This window comes from Sinocyclocheilus anshuiensis, unplaced genomic scaffold, assembly GCF_001515605.1.
Source record: "Sinocyclocheilus anshuiensis isolate Anshui unplaced genomic scaffold, SAMN03320099.WGS_v1.1 scaffold227, whole genome shotgun sequence".
In the NCBI taxonomy this organism is placed as follows: Eukaryota; Metazoa; Chordata; class Actinopteri; order Cypriniformes; family Cyprinidae; genus Sinocyclocheilus; species Sinocyclocheilus anshuiensis.
In genome coordinates, this window is record NW_015549590.1 from 2,591,363 (window position 1) to 2,612,496 (window position 21,134).

Here is a 21,134-nt window from a genome sequence, read left to right on the forward strand (position 1 = left end):
TGTCTGCTAGAATGTTAAAAATGTTCAGTGTTAAATATTTTTAAATTGTTGTTTTGTAATTGATTTTTTCAAAACAGTAAAAAGCACATTTTGGCTTTTTAATTTATGCAATGGTGAAAACATTTTTTGGCAAAATACATGGGGAAAAAAGCTCGAAAAACTGTGTTCGGTATTCGGCCTTCGGCCCAGTGTTTAATTTTGTTTGGTTACGGCTTCAGCCAAGAATTTTCACTTCGGTGCATCCCTATTTATATTGTATTTATTTACAGAGGTATATTCAAAACGATATATCGGTCGGGCTCTACACATAACTATACTTACTACGTAATATGGAAAGTTAAAACTATTATCAGACATTGATATAATTTCTTTAGAAAATATCAAAATGTCAACTGCTTTTTAATATGAGATCTTGTCATTAAACCTAATCAATGGCTGGTAGTTTTGCCCATTCATTGTGGGCATATTGCTCCATTCTCTCAGGTTTGATGGGTGCTTCTCCTAACAGTTAGTTTCAGATGTTCAATTGGATTCAAACCCAAACTCATATAAGGCCACTTCAGAACGCGCCAGTGTTTTATTTTCAACCATTTTTAAGTGTTTATTGAGGCCTGTTTTGACTCATTATCCTGCTGGAGAACTCAGGACTTATGACTTGATTACAGATCTCTAATACAGGGCTGAATGTTCTGCTCTAAAATGACTTAATAGACCTCTGATTTTATGATGCCATGCACAGGTTAAAGGTATCTAGTGCCAGAGGCAGCAAAACACACCAAAACAAGAGTCTTCTTGCATTTTCTACCATGAAGAATATTTTCATTCGGAGGGTGACAGGTGGTTGCAAACTGTTGCACCTTGTGAACTTGGATTTGTTTTGTAGATTCCCTTGGTTCTTTCTATACCATTTGCACAATCTTTCATTGTAATCTTGAAATAATATTCTTCCCACTGCCATGTCCAGACACTGACACTGGTTATAGTCCCATGAACCCTAAACTTCTTTACAGTGAACACTTCTCTTCAATTAATCTGGCTGAATAAGTATGGAATACTTATCATAAAGTTGTAAACACTGGTCAAACTATTCAGGGAAGAATTATCAAATCAAATATCTCCCAAGAATACCAATAATATTATCCAGGCATTTTAGGATATCTTTGTACTAGTGTTGTCAAAAGACCCGATATTTCTGTACCAAGTCAGTACTAAAAAAATTAAAATGTTACGGTACCAGGTTTTCTTAAGTACAGGTGGACCGAGTATCCGGTTCTTGATGTGCTATCCGAAAGCTATCCTCTTCGTAAAAGCACTGAGACATGGCGAACTCAAGAGGAGGAAACGCATCAAACTAACAAAACACCTTAAAGACCGACACCCCGATCAAACGAAAGAGTTCAAGCAGGTAGGTTTCAATTAAATTTTTTATATTTATAGCTTCTGTTATGAATATTATTCCATATTTTAATTTGAATGTCGGATTGAAATAAACATCGCTGTTAGCATATACGTAGTTAATCGTAAGCATAAGCACGGCTAACGCTAATATAATGAGCATTAGAATTAAGTTTTTAATGCTCCTATAACTTTTATTTAGGGATGCACCCCGGTATCGGGCCCGATACTGGTCTCCTGTACTCGTACTCGTACAAATGCCCCTTAGTGTAAAAAACAGGAAGACGTAATGATATTTACTATTTGTACACACCAGAGACTTTTAAATGAACTGTTTATCCAAAATATGCGTTAGAGAATGTACAAATGTATGGTTAACAGTTTTTAAGTCATATCAGTCCGTCAGAAAAACAGTTCTGGGCTTTTTTTTTTTTTTTTAGTTAGTTGTTATTCTTGGCTGAATAACTCTAGCAGGATTTTAAAGCCGTTTAAAATTAAATATGAACACAGTTTGGATTAAATAAAAGTACAGTCAAATTTGATCTCCTGTATAGACTTTACAATGACTTCATGTTATCTAACATGAGTTAGATCTAGTAACATCTTACAGTGAATGAACAATATATTTTTTACAACATTCATTAATGTTTGTGAATGTACAAACACTTGATCATTCATGTTTGTTCATTGTGCATTAAATAATTTTAACAGATTGAACTTGATTTATGTATTAGTAAATTTTGAAATTAACCCCAAGAAGAAGAATTGCTATATAACTATTGTTTATTGTTAGGTCATGTTATCTAAATAATGGAATCTTATTGTAAATTGTTTTTAATACTACAGTTTCCATCTATTTGATATACACTTAATATATGTAATCTTATCTAAATTCATTATAAAAGCTGAGGTTTGTTCTTTACTGGAAAGTTATATTTTAGCTGGTGTCAATGATCTAATGTTGCATTTGGTCAGACTCAGTCCATTGCTTTACTTAAGTATATTATATTTTCCTTTTACAGCTGCAGACTGAGGAAGATCATGAAACACACCAGCAAACTCTAAAACAGACAACAGTTTACAGATGTTTTTCAGTGGCAGCAAAAATATGACAGAAACTTTTGGGTGAAACTTGTTTACTTTTTTCATACTTTTATTACTTGTGGAAAAACTTGAAACAATTTTAAATAAGTATAAAGAATGGCATTGGTTTTGTACATTTAATTTTTGTTTAACGTTATTAATAAAAAAATAATGTTGTTAAATTAGCATGTTTTTGTGTTTTGCTTTGGTACCGAGAACCGTGGATTTTCACTGGTATTGGTACCGAATACTGAAATTTTGTGACACCACTACTTTGTACAACAAAAATGATTTCAGTCCTTTATAAAGCTTTAAATTCCACTGCAAACAAAATTGCATGTGTTGATGACAAAAATGTATAATTGAACAGTTTTTAGCAATAAATGGTGCCTCATTGGTATTAAATGCAAGAAAACTGATACTCAACTGCTGAAAACATGCCTCGATTATTTTAACTAGAATTTTACTTGTATTGACTGTTTGATCGACGTGAAGATTCCTCTGATTGAAAAAGCACTCTTATAAACTTTGAGATATCTACCAAATATCAGTAGAACTGAATGAAAGAATTCAAGGATGACGAGGATACCTGACGTAGAGGGAGCGTTTCTCACTGGTGCGGAGGGAGCCGGAGCCAGAGCTCATGCTGCTGTTCATCATCTGCTCCCTCAAGTCGTGGATCTTGGACTCAAAACGACTGTATTCTGGAAAGAGACAAGGCACACAATCCGTCAGCAACACCTATATTTACAGTGATATTCTGGGCTTTGCTCCAGGTTTTTTGAGTGGAGGTGCTTGAAGCGCACGGCAGAGAAGGAAAGCTCAGCAGCTTATTGAGAACTGATTAATGACCTGGAGAACAGATGGATATTAATCATGTATCTGCATGAGCTATACACTAATATCTCCTGCCAGATAATTAATTATGCATATTAATTAATTAAGTAGAACATGCACTATTCGTATTCAGTATAAAGGAATGAAAACCTCCAACAAACGTCGGGACCATAATCATTTTTCACAGTGAACAAGGCTCTCGTTTTAGGGAGCAGCACTGAAGCATGATGGCTGATTGTTCGGCGGACTTTTAATTAAACGTGTACACCTCTGCTGCAGTGTGGTCGGGCAACTCACAAGCTTAGCAACCGAATTACACACTGAAATGCACGAGCAAACAACGATAACGCATAGCCAAGGAAAGACTATTGTTTTCTTAAGCACTGGGATTTACCTTATAAGTCCAATATAGATCACCCATAACAAAGACTTTATGATTTTTAACCTGCTCCGTAACCTTGTATCCAAGGATCAAAAGTCTACCTTCCAAATCTTCCAAAAAACAGAACCTGAGGCAGGAATTCTAATTTTTATGAGAATATGAGAACTTGAAAACTCATAATGGCAGTAACTCCAAGTCTAAAGCTCAACGCAAAGTCGAAACTTGGACTTCATTGTCAGCAGAAACTGCGCCTGCAGGGAGCTCTTCTGTAAACGCCCTGTTTATCACAAACGGGTTAACAACATGCTGGAATGACAGGGCAAGGTAAAGTAACCTGACACCACCTGCCTGTAACCAGGGGAACACCCCAGCAGAGAGGTGGAAGGAAATGGCTTGACAAACTTCTTGAAAAAACAATTATAGCAAAAAAAGAGAAGCTAAATGTACTGCATTAGAGAGAACCTTGTTTGCAATATAAAGCTTAGTATTCTAATTAGCCATCAGTAGCATCAAATCCACTGCACTCATCTGATAAAGAATAAAGCAGAAAGTAAATTCAGCCCACTGGTCAGACACTCTACGGGTAATACAATACACATATGACAGACGACACAGACAGCTGGGTCCTCTCAGCCTGTCAGACACACAGTTCACAACATTCAAAGGCTAATGCTAAAGCGCAAGGTCTTCGTTGTGACCCGTCAACACAAGATCTGGGGAGAATCTGGGCCAGCTCTGCCTCACACTCACATGGCCTCACTTGCCTTCATTATGTGCAGGGCTTTTATTTTTGGGGAGTGGGGATTGGCTGCAGGCTGCCTCTTTGTCAATGCAGTTACATAATATTGCAGCCATGTGCTTTCAATGTGAAAGCATGTATAGGCACTAGGTTAAGATTAGTACAGCCCTCTTAACAGGCATGCAAGTTAGTACCACAAACAGATTTTCTTTACTGAGTTCTGATTATTTTAAACTGATTTCTGAATTAATGAGCAATCTGTAACATCTCACAATTCCATGCGAAAAGACATTTTAGTATAATGATGTACAGTGTGAAAAAATGCATATTTCTTTTTGTGATTTGCTAAAGACTAGATTTAACAGTGTCATTCAATTATTAGTTTTTGAAGATTACCTTAAGTGAGCATTAGATGACAGCAAAGCCGACCAGTATACAACCAATACTCATAAATAAATAAAATAATAATAATAATATCAGTCAGTAGCCAGTATAGTTCAGACATACTATACATCCTTAAAAAATATATATATAATAGATATACTATACATTTCTAAAAAAAAAATTATATAATAGATATACTATACATTTCTAAAAAAAAATTTTTTAATTAAATAAAAATAACATCCCGAGAAAAAAAACAAAAAAAAAAACTAAACTGCATGAAACAATTATTTTATTATGCCAAAAAACAAAAACTTGTTTGAAAAAGTGCATTTTTTTGTTAAGAATTTTCATCCTTATTTTGGTGTCCAGATTCTTTAATGTTCTTTTTTTGTTGTTTTTTTACATGGAGCTATAACAGCTATTTTGCAAATGAACAAGTTTTGGTTGCTCTTAGTGTTCCAGTGCATTATGTATCGATTAGATAAAAAAGATGCAACCTGAAGTAGTGACAATTTTTCTGCATCGTTACGTACATTCAAGTTAAATGAATTATCGAAAAGAAAAACAAATGCAGACTGGGGACTTCAATCTACTCACTGGTTGTTGATTGGATGGAGGCAGATCCGAATGTGAGGTTACAGCTGACTGTAAGAAAGGGGTGGCGTTAAGTGGAGGAAATGATTGGATAACACCGTCATTTCACCGCCAGATTGATTTATAACATTCATAACAAGGTCAAAAAAATTTTTTACATTTGCAATAAGTTTGCAATCAGATCAATAGCATGAAATTTGAAAATAAGGGAACATTTCCTTTTAATGGTTTAAAATATATAAGGTGTAATTTATGTGCTTAACATGGAATGCAAGGCCAAATAAGAAAATGTGTTGAGAACGTTTGTCCATGCTAGAAACAAATGCATTTCAAGTTCACTCACTGTCCCCTAAGTTAATGTATGACAAGAGGTGTTCAAATTTTAACAGAAGCCAGTCTACAAATAGACTCTGTTTCTTTCTTACACACACACACACACACTCTCTCAAGTAAGAAGCCATAAGGTCTCTCATATTTCTGGTTCCCACCTAATTCAATGAGCTATTCTGGCACAAATTAATGTGTCACTTTTATTTCTATGTAGACGTAAGAGCCCTTGGGAGGGAGAGGCAGGCCATTTATACTCCAGGAGCATCTGACTAAGGAGGAATATGGGGGAGAGCATGCCGAAACAGATAACTTACACAGCAACATTCCTGTCATTGCTCACATAGACACCAGAGAATGAACTATGCACTGACATACTAAATATTAGTTACAGTGGTTATTAATGCACTTCAAATCTTGTCAAGGACTATAATTGATTTCCTATCCTCTGTGCCAGTCAAATGAATCCACGTTTTCTGATTAGTGTTTACAGCTAGTTAACACCATCTTTGACACATGATGTTTTTGGTCTAGAGAAATTATTTGAAAGTGTCAAATCATAATAAAGCAGCAGCAACACATTTAACATAAGATAAACAATATTACAAAGTTTTGTGTTGTAGTTTTCACTGAACTACAAAATGACAGTAATGTTTAGCATTTTTAGGTTAAGTGACTTCCTGAATGGGCCCTTCCCTGCACCTGTCCTCCTGATCTCTGCAGGAAGCTCCATATAATAACGCATTGAACAAACATGACGAAGAAACGTCAGGCCTCAAAGAACAAATATGCCGGATCATTCTGACAGAACTGAAGTTTAGTTCAAAGGTGAACTACCCTACTCTTCTTACTGAATGAAAGCACCATATTGCTTATGATAATATAAAATATTTAGCACTAAATGACTTACTGCTGCCTTCTGTTGTGTTTATGGTTTGAATATTAAACATTTCTCGAGAAATCCTCGAGCACACAGTTTACCTGTGTCGCGCAGCAACACAAACCTTCACTGACTTTAAACATATTAGGCTAGAAACAACCTTCATGACGTCAGGCCAACGGCTGAGCAGCTTCATAAGTTGTTTTCATGACTTTTATTAATCTTTAAACGCACTACACTATGTTGAACATGTAACTCGAGACAACAGAAATCCATTGTGAACACAAACAGCGACGCTTTCCCTTTTCAGCACAGCATATTGAAGCACATAAGGCAATTCAACTGCCAGTTCAACGTATAATAAAACCACACTGTGTTTTCCATACTTTACACAGATATTTCCTGAAAATACTCTATGAATATGAGTTGAGGTGATCTTACCCGGCGGCGTCTAAAGCGCTGTGTTCAGCTCAACCTCTCGTTGTCCAGCTCACTCCAAAAACATTTTAGGTAACTTAAGATAAAACGAGTCAAACAATGAAGAATAAACTAGCGAGCCGCACATCGGCGTGAGGAGGAAAATGTCGTTTTCTTAAGTTTAGAATCGACACGAAAGGTAAATAAATAGTAAAGAGTTTAATGAAAATGTTTCGGTCTGTCCTGCTTCGCTCCTCCCAATCCAAAAGCGGCACCTTCTTCTTTAAAACCGAGTCTCATTCGCGCTCGAGACGCGGGATTTCAATCCGTCCCGCTCACGCGACCAGCGCGCGCTTATTCCATATCTCCTGCCAAAGAGACTCTTGTGATCCAGCAGATGAAACCTAACCCTGCGCCAAAAATAAGCTTTCAAGCGGTAAAGTCAGGCTCTTCCGTCACTCTGTGGTTTTCAGTCCATTTAATTCTTTTCCCCCTCTTTTTTTTCTCTCAGGTTGATCCCTCCCACTTCTGGTACAGTTTCACCACAGGTTTCACCCCAGTACTTTCATTCAAGCTTGTGAACTAGTGTTGGGAAGTCCGAATCATTGAAGTGAATCGGTTCTTTTGAACAGTTCATTTCAAAGAACCGGATTCAGTTATTCTTTTACGTCATCGCACGGCTCCTGACACCCGGTGTGGCACATTAAAACGTACCGATCAAGACACACACACACACACACACACACAGGCCTATTTCCGATTAGTTTCGTTAATAAAAGTAATAATAGGCTATAAATACGTTTCCATAATCCAAGACTCCTAGTTCAATTTGTTGCAGCCGTGATTCATCTTATAAACAAATATTTTGAATCTAAATATCATTTGCGGCAATGAATTGCTTATTGTGAACCAGTTCAAATAATTCTTTAAAAAGATTCGACTCAAATAATGATTCATTCCAGTGAATTCCAAGAAACTTCAACGCAGTCACGCTGTTTCTATGCATAGGTCTGGAATAAAGCTTTATTATTGAACACTTCACTGAGCAGAGTATGTCAAACAAAAATCTGCCCCCTTAATTCTACAAAAGCCAACCAATCATCAGTCACTGAATGTCCTCATTTGCAAATAAGGATTCTTTCTCATAAAACTAGGCGAGGCTAAGTAGTTCACCTTTCTTAAAGGGACATGCAGTAGTATGCCGCTGTGAAGGAGTGATACAGAAACAGGCAAGACACAACAGGCACACATGGGTGTGTGAAGAAAGCGAGAGCGGTTTGGGGTCTTGATGCAATAATCTCACATAATATTTCTAAGTACGAAGGTGATCTTTTCTTAGAATCACACTTTCAATGATTTATTGCTCTTAAACGAATCATTGCATATTTTAAGACCCTATAAAAAGCTAACTTGCATACATCAGCTCAAATCTCTTGTCATTGTTAATCTCATGCATTGTCCTCTAGGGAGCACAGTTTCTTTTGCAGTGACAAACATCATGGATACGCACTGAAAGAGCCACTCTACCTTCTGGTCTGTACTGGGCAATGATGGTCACCGTCTGTCCAGCCCTCTTCAGTGCAGCAGCAGCCTGCTCATGGGTAGCATTGCGCAGGTTTACACCATTCACCTGGGACAATACCATGGTAATAGATTAAAACAACAACCCCCACACACCACACACTCACGCAAATCACATGATGCAATGCCAGCTCTAAGACTTCATACCAATTTAAGGAGCAGATTGTATTAGGAATCATGAAAAAATCCATTCCTCTTTCTTTCCATATAATATACACTAAAGAATATATCTGGTTGGGGTCAGTACGATTTATTTTTTTTTTTGTAAAGAAATTAATACTTTTATTCACCAAGGATGCATTATATTGATTGAAAGTGGGAGTAAATCAATACTGTTCTTTCTATTCATCAGAGAATCCTGAAAAAATGTAGGTTTCCACAAAAATATTAAGCAACACAACTGTTGACAACAGTTATAATAACAAATATAATAAATAAACAGCAAATCAGCATATTAGAATGATTTCAGAAGGATCATATGACACTGAAGACTGGAGACTGGAGCTTTGCAATCACAGGTATAATTACATTTGATAAAATATGTGACCCTGGACCACAAAACCAGTCATAACTAGCACAGGTATTTGTAGCAAGACCCAACAATACATTGTATGGGTCAAAATTATCGATTTTTCTTTTATGCCAAAAATCGTTAGGATATTAAGTAAATATCATGTTTCATGAAGATATTTTGTAAATTTCCTACTGTAAATATATCAAAACATAATTTTTGATTAGAAATATGCAATGCTAAGAACTTCATTTGGACAACTTTAAAGGTGATTTTCTCAATATCTTGATTTTTTTGCACCCTCAGATTCCAGATTTTCAAATAGTTGTATCTCAGCCAAATATTGTCCTATCCTAACAAACCAATTTTTAAAAAATTACCCTTATGACTGGTTTTGTGGTCCATGGTCACATATGTATAAAATATATTAAAATTAAAAACATCATTTTAAATTGTAATAATATTTCACAATATTTCTGTTTTTACTGTATGTTTGATTAAATAAATGCAGCCTTGGTCAACATAAGACTATGGAAGCTGGTTTCCACCACGGGATAAAAAAATAAAAAAGTCAGAATTGGGAGATAAAATATTGCAATTACCCTTTAAATTTTTTTTATTCCATGGCGGAAACTGGCTTCCATATAAGACACTTTACAAGACACGTCTTGTAATTTTCACTATTTGAACACGAGTGTCATGGACAGTTACTGACCGATAGGATGCGGTCTCCTCTCCTCAGCTCTCCGCTCAGGTCGGCTGGCCCACCTGCCAAGATGAAAGACACGAAGATGCCCTCTCCATCCTCGCCACCCACAATGTTGAATCCCAAACCTGTAGAACCCTTGTGCAGCAGGATCTTCCGCGGCTCCCTGCCAAGCAGAACCACAGTGTCAGAGATCAGGATGGACTCGGATCACCACAGCAGCAAGGAGAGGACGAAAGACAGACATGTATGTGCAATGAAAAAAGAAATATAGAGGAAAAACCACATTAAGAAGTTTGAGAGTGGGGTGGTTTTTAGACATGTTTCAAAAATATTCCCAAAGCTTCATTCATCCCAGACTGCAGCAAGAAAGAATGAGAATTCAGAGGGCAAAGGAACAATGATAATGTTTCAGTCTAGCCAGAAGGTAAATTATTATTTTGCATTTCGTTTTCCTCCTGTCGTTTACAGTGAGCGGAAATCGAGATGAACAGATTCATGAGAGCACACAATGCTCTAGTCACGACTAGAGGAGACTGGCAAACTTTCATCCACAACAAAGCTAAACAGCAAGTGCTCCAGATTTGTTCCAGAAATGAGCGCTAACACATACACACCGATAACTAACACACTTTCACACCCGGGCACAAAACGCGTTCACACATTGAGCTCATCCCTGCCTTGTGCAGGACTGCGGTACTGTTTTAGCAGCCGTGATTCATCAGCAGGCAGAGAGGCATTCCAGACTGCCCAGATCTGGCACACCAGCAAGACTCAACTACATTCAGCGGCCGTCAAAACCCCTTTCCGAATGTACTGCAGAATAACACACGAAAACCAGTTCCCTAAAATGCAACACACATCCACATTTGTAGTGACAGCTCCCAGCTTTCAGCAGTGCAGTACGCATGTTTCTCATTAGAATTCTGCACTACCACAGAACTCGGCTGGCTCTCGACATGACCCATTCCACCTCCATTGCCCATGGTACAGCTTTATGATGCTGAAAACAGCACTTTTATGTGAGCGGATGACTTATGCTTTTAGGAAGTGTTTTGTGCATATATGAAACATACATAATGAACATATAGACTGGAGTGTGAATCAATTTACTGAGAACCTTATGTCCATAAATTTAATGAAGGTGGTAAACAGATTTTAATCACCTTTTTTTACCTCCATTTATTACATGACACACTGTAAAACCATGGCCTCCACAACAGCTCCCTGCCTTCTGCCTCTCTGATGAATCTTTTGTACACAATGTTATTTTTTTAGTTCCTCTCTATTGCAGTCTGTCCCTGCTGTAAGCTGACAAATTGAAAATGCTCTCACACACACACATACATGCTAAACATCTGTGATTGATTACCTGGAAATACTGGAACCAGAATGAATTTCATTTGGTTATCCTGTTTTGAACATGCAATGTAGAGGTTGATACTTTACAAACAAACATTATAATTAACCTGTTAAAACCCTGAAGAAATACCAGACAGGGTTGTAAATAATTCGAAAACTGAAAATGTTTGCACCCTTGTAGTTCAAGAAATTGAATTTCCACAGAAAACTGAAATTAAATGAAGATGAATTTAAATGCAATTGGCAATGGGTTCCGGGAAATGAAGTGTTGTACTACCCTGCTTCCACCATCAGGCATACAAACCTTCTAAGCTTTTTTCAAGAAAACTTTGTCAAGGCAAGGCATTTTTATTTCTAAAGCACATTTAAAAACAGCAGCGGCTGACCAAAGTGCTGTACAATCTAAAAACGTAAAACGATCAAATACACACTAAAAGAAAATACAATACAATAAAACAGATAAACTAAACTAAACTAACTCAAGCCAATATTCAAAGTTTGTTTTCACAAACATTGCTTCTATAAAGCATTCTATTCTATACATTCTAGCTAAAAAAAAAAAAAGTCATATGAATTTCTTTGAGTTTCCTTAAATTCAAATTCAAATTGCAATTCTATGTTTGGTACCTCAATTTAAATTTAATTCATTTCTGAATTGCACACAACCTGGATACCAAATGCTTTGTTGATTAAACACTAAGATCAGGTTGATTAAATCATAATCAGAAGTAATAAAATGAATGAAAACAGAGGCATATGAAACTGATTTTATGTGAACTGAGTTAATTAAAGGCAATTATTATTAATGTCTAGATCAAACACTTATTAGGTCTAGTAATAAATGTTTGTACTAAATTAAGTGAACATATGCTTTTATTAAAAAGATGGGAGATTAGTACTAAGAATTTATTTCAAATTCATACCTTTTATACCAAAGCAAATAAAGAAATGAACAGCAAATATGTTGCTATTGCAGAGCTGTACAATTCACAGCTTCCTGGTGTACAACAAGATAAAGCAGTTATCAGATGCAAACAGTCACTCACTCAAACCACCACCTGGACCTACTATACCTGTTCATGAGGGTGATGCTTGTCCGGCCTCGTCTCTCTACATTGGACTTTACCATTGGCAAGGAAGACGAGATGTTAACAGTGAACATGGTGCCTGCCACTAGCTACCCGGCAGGGTTATGAAGAAAATTATCCCAGGACGCTGTATCTCAGTCCAGACCAGCGGTGAATGCCGTATGTGTATATGTGTGCTTTCTCTAAGTGTAGGGGGAGTGATGGGAAACAGCACCACATCGCCTGTCACGCTGTCACCCCTGCAGCAACAGGGTAAGACTTAACTCTTACCAAGCCACTCCACTCTTACCAAGTCACTCCAACCATCCAACACAATAACACATCTTTGATTTTGAAGTTAACGATCAGGAATTGATTGGATCATGAAAAGTAGCTTATTCGTAAATGACTATCTTGTTGTATCTGCATGTGAAACAAAGTCTAAGAAGCTATTTATTTGGGTAACATTATGCAATAGTTCATGTGGCCTAAGTGATGCCAGTGCACAAGGAAAGTTGCTTCAGAGGAGAGAGGAAGTTACTTTTTTTTGTAATTAAAAATGAGAAAGACTGTTGATTTTCTTTGCAATAACTTGCAAAAATGAATTGGTTAGTATAAGACCAAAATGTGCATTAAGAGAGTAAAAGTTGTCTATTTTGTAAATATTTTATCTCATCCACCCTATTTTGCAAAGTGGAGGGTAACCAGTGTGTTTGCATTATGAAAATACATTAGAATAATAAAAAAAATACCTGTTTGCAATATCAAGCAGCATAATGAGCTATTTTGTACAGCTAAAAATAACTAAGCAATTGACACCAGAAGCCTCAAATATTCAAGTCACAAATGACCGTGCCTGTTCTTATATTAAGAACAAGGTGGATATGGCGGATATCAACTTTTGTAGAGTGTTTATTGTTGTCACTCCTTCTCCAATAATCTCTATGGCATATGTGCCCCCCAACCACAACCACAACCACCACGCCAACTTTGTGGCACAGGATGAAATTCCCCGCCCTCATTGAAGGATGACCACAAGGCTCAGAAGTTTACAGGGTTGCAATGCCCCAGTGCAGTCTGTCTGCTTCTCTTTCCACTCTAAGTAATTGGCTCTGGTTGGGTGATTAATGGTGGACACAGTGGATACTGTTCTCCGGAAACACAGAGACATAATTCTCCCTGGAAAACATGTTCTCTTTGGCAGGATCACAGGCTCATGGCTTTCATAACTGCTATGGGCTGCTCTCTCTTCCTCTTTTCTCCGCGTTTTCAAAGCTCTGGGTAAAACCACCGATCTCTTCCTCAGAACACACTACTTCAGTCCCATTTGACTTCATGCCAAGAGACGTTCAAGATATTTCCAGCCTCTCCGAGCAGCTAAGAATAAACCAAGCGTGTCAACAGTTTACAATCAGGTAAGAATAAACCCTTTACACTGAGTAAAGCTGCCAAAAAGTACCCCTGTTCAATCATATTGAATCCCGCCTGTTATTTGCACAGTATAAACTAAACCTAATGACAAATGATGAAATTGCTTGACACTCGTGTTGCTTTATTGACAACGATGTTGTAAAGATTTAGATTCTGAATTGTCAATGGCACTGAGAAATAGAAGCTTATATTTACTCAACTATATGGTTGCTTCAGCTGTAAGTTACCCTGGTAGCTCAAATTAGTGCAAATTTATGTACTACTAAGTATTTGAAACATAACCATACATATAAACCAAATTTACCAAAACCTCTAACTAGGAATAATGGTTGAAATAACATGGCAGACAGATTAAATGACATAAATTCACCCTTCAAATGTTTGGACTCTATATGATTTTTTAAAAATGTTTTTAAGTCTCTTACTCTTACTCTCACCAATGCAACATTATTTGATCAAATATCAAATATACAGTAAAAACAGCAATATTGCCAAATATTATTACAATTTAAAACAACTTTTCTATTTGAATATTTTTGAAACTGTAAAAAAAAAATCATTCAGAAATCATGATAATCTGATCATAAATATGCTTAATTTTTATTTATTTATTTGTGTAAACCATGCCATTTCTGTCAGGATCCTTTAATAGAAAGGTTAAAAAAAAACTGCATTTATTTGAATTATTTTGTAACATTACAAATGCCTTTTTATCAGTTCAGTGCATCCTTATTGAATAAAAGTATTCATTTCTTAAAAACATTCATTCTCAGTGAACCCAAATTTTTGAATTGTGTATATTTATTATATATTATAGAGAGATGTGAATAAATAAGTTCACAGCTGCTCTCCTGCATGAAACTGATCTTAACAATGAACGTTCCCATGGTGCCCTGCTTCACTTGCAAGACAAAAAATTTAAATTAAATTTTAAAACTGTCAAAATCTTTGAATCAACCATTCCTGAATACTGATTATTTACATATTTATATATACAAATAATTTTATTTAATGACTTTTATGTATTGAGTTATTTAATTTATACTGTATATCTATTATAGTTTGCAACATCAAACATAACCAGATAAACTGCAATGCACAGCTTTTCAACTCTACATCTGCTTACAAATTTGACTAACCAAGCAGTAGGTGACTAATAATAAAGGTTACTAATCCCCTAGTGTGGACTTTACCTCCCAAATAAAGACCATGCAAATGGTTGGTGCACCTCTACCCTTCAACACTTTCTGTGCAAACAGTTCCATCTAATCATTTTTTTTTTCTTTCCCAAAATTCCCAACCTGTATTTATCTGGCTTCATATTCACCCTGTTGTGCATGTGGCACTCTTTAGTCATGAAATACATCAAGTCTCACCAAGTGATGTAATGCACTGAATGGAAAAACAAACTCCATGAGTCATACAAGGAAGCCATTTCTGAAAACCATAATCAAACATGGTCAGTAATGGCCTGAACTATTTGAAATTTGAGATGGTGTGTTTATAGACATCTCTATGTCTGGCTTTGTGAACGTCTCTAAATGCGTCCGTCATTTGTGAACATGAATGTGCGAGCAGATTGTCATTAGCCTGTTCGACTGGCGGCATGGCCGATTGTGTTCTGAAATCCGAATGGTGGGTGGGAGATCTCCCCCGAATCTCCATAATGTATTCAGCTGGTAGAGAAGCCAAGAGGCCGTTAGTGTGTACTGGGTCAGATGGAGGGATCTAAATGTGTCCGTGACCACCATGCTAGTGTGGGGGAAGCACAGATGGGCAGAGGGCCTATCTGAGTCTCTCCTGTGACTCAGTCATGTACACACACACACACACTGGCAGAGTCCTCCAGGAGTGAACTGACACTGTACACCAACACAAAGTGTATATGCCTGTAAACAACTTTTATTAGCCTCTAGGGAGACCTCCAGGGTGATTGTGATAAGGTTCAGACTTACTTTGACAGCTTACTTTGGGACAGTGAAGAGCAAAGTGGGATAATAGAACACTATTTATGTACTTTGGTAGGCGTAGCCCTGCGTAGGTTTAAATATTGTACTGTATGTGTGTGTGTGTGTGTGTGTGTGTGTGTGTGTGTGTATGTTTGGGCTGCATGTCAAAGGGAGTGTGTGTTCATGTCAGCACATTATGACAGACTGTCTAAGTGTATCTGTGTGTGTGATGGGTGTGTATGTGTGTTTGTGGCCTGCTTTCCCCCATTCAAATGAATCATGACAGCTTCAGGAATGTGCGCCACTATTCATTTGTAGTCTGACTGCAAGAATCAGCCTCTCACTTCCCAATACATTTATGGTAAGAGCAGGCCCTACTGTTTATATTTACATAACTGCAACAGAAGCCAAACATTCCTGTGTTGGAAGGTTCCATGAGTGTGTATTTATGTGTTTGGAGAATAATGAACCTTTTGTGACTGCTTCAGTCACACCTACGGTAATGCAACTAGACACGCTGATGATGAGCATACAAACATACACGTGCAGGAGGACAGAATTGTTATATACATTCATGATCACACACACACACACATCCTTATGGAAGAATAGCTCTGCATATAAACAAGTATCCTTCATATTGTGTTGAATGTTGTTCTAGTTTTTTTTTAGCACATTTCTATGCACTTGTATGGGTGCTGCCAGTGATCTCTGGATCAAAAAAGAAAAGCATAGTGTCTGTGATGGTCTCTATATGGCTCTAGTATTTAAATGTAAGCATATGGATTCTACCAGACCTAAATTGTAGGTTTATCTGTTAATAGTGCATACTTTTCAATAAACTGCATGATCAGTGGTATCGACAAGTGAGCTGCTGACGAGTTATGTGGTAAAGGTTAATATTAGGTTAATATTACTACTTACTTATAAAGCCCTTAAAGGTCTAGCTCCTGCATACCTAACTAGTCTTCTATCACGCTACAATCCATCACGCTTCCAATCAATAACCTACTCCTAAATGTAATGTAGAAACTTAATATTTTCTGTAAAGCTGCTTTGCAATGATTGGTATCGTGAAAAGCGCTATACAAATAAACTTGAATTGAATTGAATTGAATAGTGGTATGTAAAGTGGCCCATCCCAGACAGCCAGTCACAGTACATCACTCAGACTAAGACTGCTTCAGAGAGCACACACCAGGGCATTATATGGGCTGGTAAAGGAGGATGGCTTAGACTCACATATTATCTGGGATTATACATATGTACAAAATGGGCAGGGTACGAATTAGGGGGAGTTTGGGGGTGTTGAACACTCTATTGATTTGTCAAATAAAGTCAAAACAAAATGCTGCAGGCTTCTTAAGTATATTTTAATAGCATTTTCAAAGTTTCAATAACCTAAAAAAATTGTGTATGTATGTGTTAAATAGTTGCATTTTCCCTAAAGAGAAAACAATAGTGGGCTACTTGAGTGCTTTGCTTTGGGATCATTATGGAAAGGTTATTACTGTTTCTCAGGTTTAGATTTTCAGTGCATTTTGAAAAAATATTTGCCTACTATAGTTAGTAAACATTTGTGACTCTTTTGACTCTAAAGGTGCCTAAAGAAAGGTCTGTTTACACCAAGACAAATATCCGGTGTGAAAATTTGGTGCAATAAACATTTTAAATTGAATGAATGTTAATGTGTCTGTTCAGACCGCCACAAACATTTGCATGGCATCAATGCGACTGATTTTATTTACATTTCATCTCACAGTGAATAAAACTGGCCATCCAATAGGATTTTTCTATAATTTGTGCAGGAGTGCATTTGAAAAGTGACATCTGAGTTAGTGACAGGGTTCCCACTTTCACTTTTTGAATCGATTTCCATGATTATTTTTCAGTTGTATTCCAGGAAATGTTGATTATTTTATAGATTGTACTCATAATTTCTAGCTGGTATTTTAGAGCCAAAGTATTAAAAAAGATTATATTTGTTGTAGAAATTTCCTTGTATGATTTTTACAGGTACAGAAATGTTTAAAAAATCCCCTGATATTTCCAGTTTTTTTCCAGGACTGAAGAAGTGATTGACCATGAGTGAATAGATGAATCCATACACAGTTGCATAGCGCATTGTGTCACAGAATAACTAAGGCTAACTAGGTGCCACCTACTGTTAGAAAGTAAATCTACATTTGCATTTAACCCATCTCCTGTCCTTTACGCATTGGTCTGAACAGACAAATCGTATGCGAAAATCGGACCTAATTTTTCTGCCAAACATTCGTGTCGGTGTGAACAGGCCTTAAAGGTCCCCTGAAGTGCCTTGAAACACGCAGCGTTATTCTATGTGGTGACGTAATTTCACCTGAAACAGGAAGACAGGGCGGGACATATCGAGCAGCCCTGCCCCTTTTTAAAATTAGCCAATAGCGTTTTGTTTATATCTGCACGGGTCACTCAGAGCCGTTGAGCTTGGTAAAGCCGCATTTTACAGCCACAGTCTAATAGATTACCCCCCTAGATTCAATATGAAACTCTTAGTAAAATAAAATAGTGATCATAAATATGCTGAGGCTGTGTAGTTTTAAAAGTGTTTAATATATGCCGACTCGCGCATATGATCCGCTCCGTGCGATCGCGTCTCTGGACCGGAGCCAAAGTCAGACTGAGCGCTGCCGCGGTTCGCGTGACACAACGTGAAACCAGACCTCATTTGCCCCAATCTAAAGCATATTTGCATCTGAATCGTTCCCTATCGCCTACATTGTGCACTACGTGCCATTCACTGTACAGGAAATACTACACTGTGAACAAGCGACCGATCTGCAGCTTCAGTGTCTATTTACAGTGTAGGGGGCGGGCGCTTCGGCTTCTAGAGAGCGTTTGATTGGTCAGAAGATTTGATGAGAAGATGAAGTACGATGTGACGTCAAAAAAATCGTTGAGCCGTTTTGGCGGAAGTGACGAACTAAAAGCTTTGAATGCTTATATCTTCTAAATGCGAATTTTGTCTCTGTTTTGGAGCACACTGTCTTATAGATAACCTTAAGACTAACATATTGATACTAACACCCAAAAAACTTTACTTTTGATTTCATGGGGACTTTAAGGATTTTAATACCACAAGCTAACAACGTGCTTCATCTCCTCTACACTGTAAAGGAGTACGCGGCTTGAGGCAGGGAGCAGTTTCGCCTCAAGGCGTTACCTGTGTCATGCTGCAGGTTGGGGGAAGGAGGGTGGCCGTGCGGGGCAGGGGGTAACTGTCAGGTTAACTAGACTATGCTAAGCTAAGCCAGGCAGAGCGAGAAGCAGTGGTTAGTACCTGCCGGTGTATGGGACCAGGCTTTGACACAGAGCAGGCGGGGCGGGGCTGCAGCCCACATCCCCAGACCCCCTGCTGCACAGATGTGGGGAGGGAGGGCTGGTGTCCCCATGAGGTTTGTGGATGGCACTGTAAATGGGCTCGGCCCTATTGGGGGTACAAAAATCACACAGTAAATGGGGCGCTTTCAGACACACAGAGACAGCAGACACAGAGACATACTGTATGAAGACACATACGGGACACACATGCACACAGATGGAGACAAACACACACATGCAGAAGTGAGGATGCATTCAGCTGGATGGCAAGAGAGGGACGAGTCAGCTCTGGGGCCCGGGCTGACTCACAGGCTCCAGGGAGTCCCTGCTCGGAGAGGTGAAATCCATCTCACGTCCAGGCAACAGTGGCCGTGACTTCAAAACATTTGACCCCATGCCAGAAGCATCTCTTATATCCAGAGTGTTTGTTTGCCGTGTTGGGATTCGTGTTGGAGACTTTATACACCCAGTCATGTTTCGTTAAACCAATGTTCACAAACACACCACCACAGAGAGGCATTACACACCTCGTAGACGTTCTTCAGCCCACACTCGACCCCTACTTAAAATCATTTTTATTTGTTCTGTCTTTGCCCAGTTACATCAGAAAATGTGAACAGTATCGCCAAAAAGAAATTCAACAACTAAAGCTGAAGAACTGTAGCACAGATTGTGGGAAAACAATGTTCTTTTCAAATCAAATATATATGGACATGCAAGTGTTGTTTTTTGTGATTTGTGCATGAGTGCATTTGAAAAGTGACCTTTGAGTGAGTGACAGGGTTCCCACATTTTTTGACCAATACATTTCAAGTCGGTTTCCATGAGAATTTGGTTTACAATTGACTTGGTCACAATTTCTCACTCATTAAATATTTTAGAGCTGAAGTATTTAAACTATATTAGCTGTGAACATTTCTTTTTGCAGGACTTTCCAGGCCTGGAAATGTTAAAATTCCTTGATATTTCCAGGTTTTCCATGGTCGTGGGAACCCTGGAGAGAAGAAGTGAGTGATTGTGAGTGAATAGATGAGTAAATCCATGACTCTGACCTGGTGAAGTCCTCCTCCCCCAGCATGTGGCGTGGGACTGGGGAGTACCTCGAGGGGGTGACCTGGGGCGGCGGGTACACTGGTTTAGGCTCCATGCCTCCCATGTAGGCCATGCTGGAGTTGTGTCCGACGTGGTTGTCCACCATGGTGGGGAAGGCTGGAGGGAGGCCGAGACCAGTAAAGGGAAAAAAAGGCAGATGATTTAACCAGGTAGTTACAAAGGACCAGATTATCTCTGAGATGTGGTTGGGACTGTAGATGTGTGTGCAACACAGCAGCATCATAATACATAGTTTAATTGTAAAATTTAATGCACAACTTAATTAAAATCAAACTAAAACTCTAATAAATGAATCTATAATGCCTAAGTAAGGTTTTTGGACATTATCCGTTTTTGATGACTGATAAGGGACAACATTATGAACTACAAAACTATGGAAACATGTTATAGATATATAAAAAATACAAATTCATAAAATACAAATATAATATTTAAGAAACCAGGGTCAAATTTAACCCAGTTATCAGGCATTACAGCTGCCAAAAAAGCAAGTCTGATTGTGATGTGCATATACACTACTTGAAACGTTTTGCGTTGGTAAGATTTTTTACGCTTCTGAAAAAAAGTCTCTAATGGTCACCAAAGATGCATTGATTAAAGGGGTCATATGATGCGATTTTTAATTTTTCCTTTCTCTTTGAAGTGTTACAAGCTCTTGGTGCATAAAGAAGATCTGTAAAGTTACAAAGACTAAAGTCTCAAATCCCAAAAGGTATTCTTTATAAAAGTTAAGAGTCAACCACGCCTACCTAAAACGGCTCGTTCTAACACACCCCCACATGTCTACGTCACGATGTGGGAAGATTTGCATAACGCCGCCCAAATGTTCACGCAAAGAAGGCATAACTTTTATTCTCGCTGTAGTATTGTTGCTGCCGCCATGTCGTGAAGGCGCTGTGTTTCTCGTTGTGAAAGCGAAACTACTTTGTTTGGCCTTCCAAAAGAGGACGATATCCGCTTCGTCATGCCTAGAGCTGATCCGTGCTGGTCGCTGAGGAAATACATCAACTTCG

General features: G+C 37.9%; 1 protein-coding gene across 1 annotated transcript in view; it reads right to left on the bottom strand.

Moving 5' to 3' along the window:
* Nucleotides 1-21,134, bottom strand: part of dlg3 (discs, large homolog 3 (Drosophila)) — an 80,354-nt gene that overhangs the window by 13,984 nt on the left and 45,236 nt on the right. Inside the window, exons 7-10 of the mRNA XM_016446568.1 lie at nt 20,061-20,217; nt 9,849-10,005; nt 8,569-8,671; nt 3,068-3,182 (exon numbers count right to left, since the gene is read on the bottom strand). Of these exons, the coding sequence (XP_016302054.1) occupies nt 3,068-3,182; nt 8,569-8,671; nt 9,849-10,005; nt 20,061-20,217 (532 nt within the window). The remainder of the gene's footprint in view (nt 1-3,067; nt 3,183-8,568; nt 8,672-9,848; nt 10,006-20,060; nt 20,218-21,134) is intronic.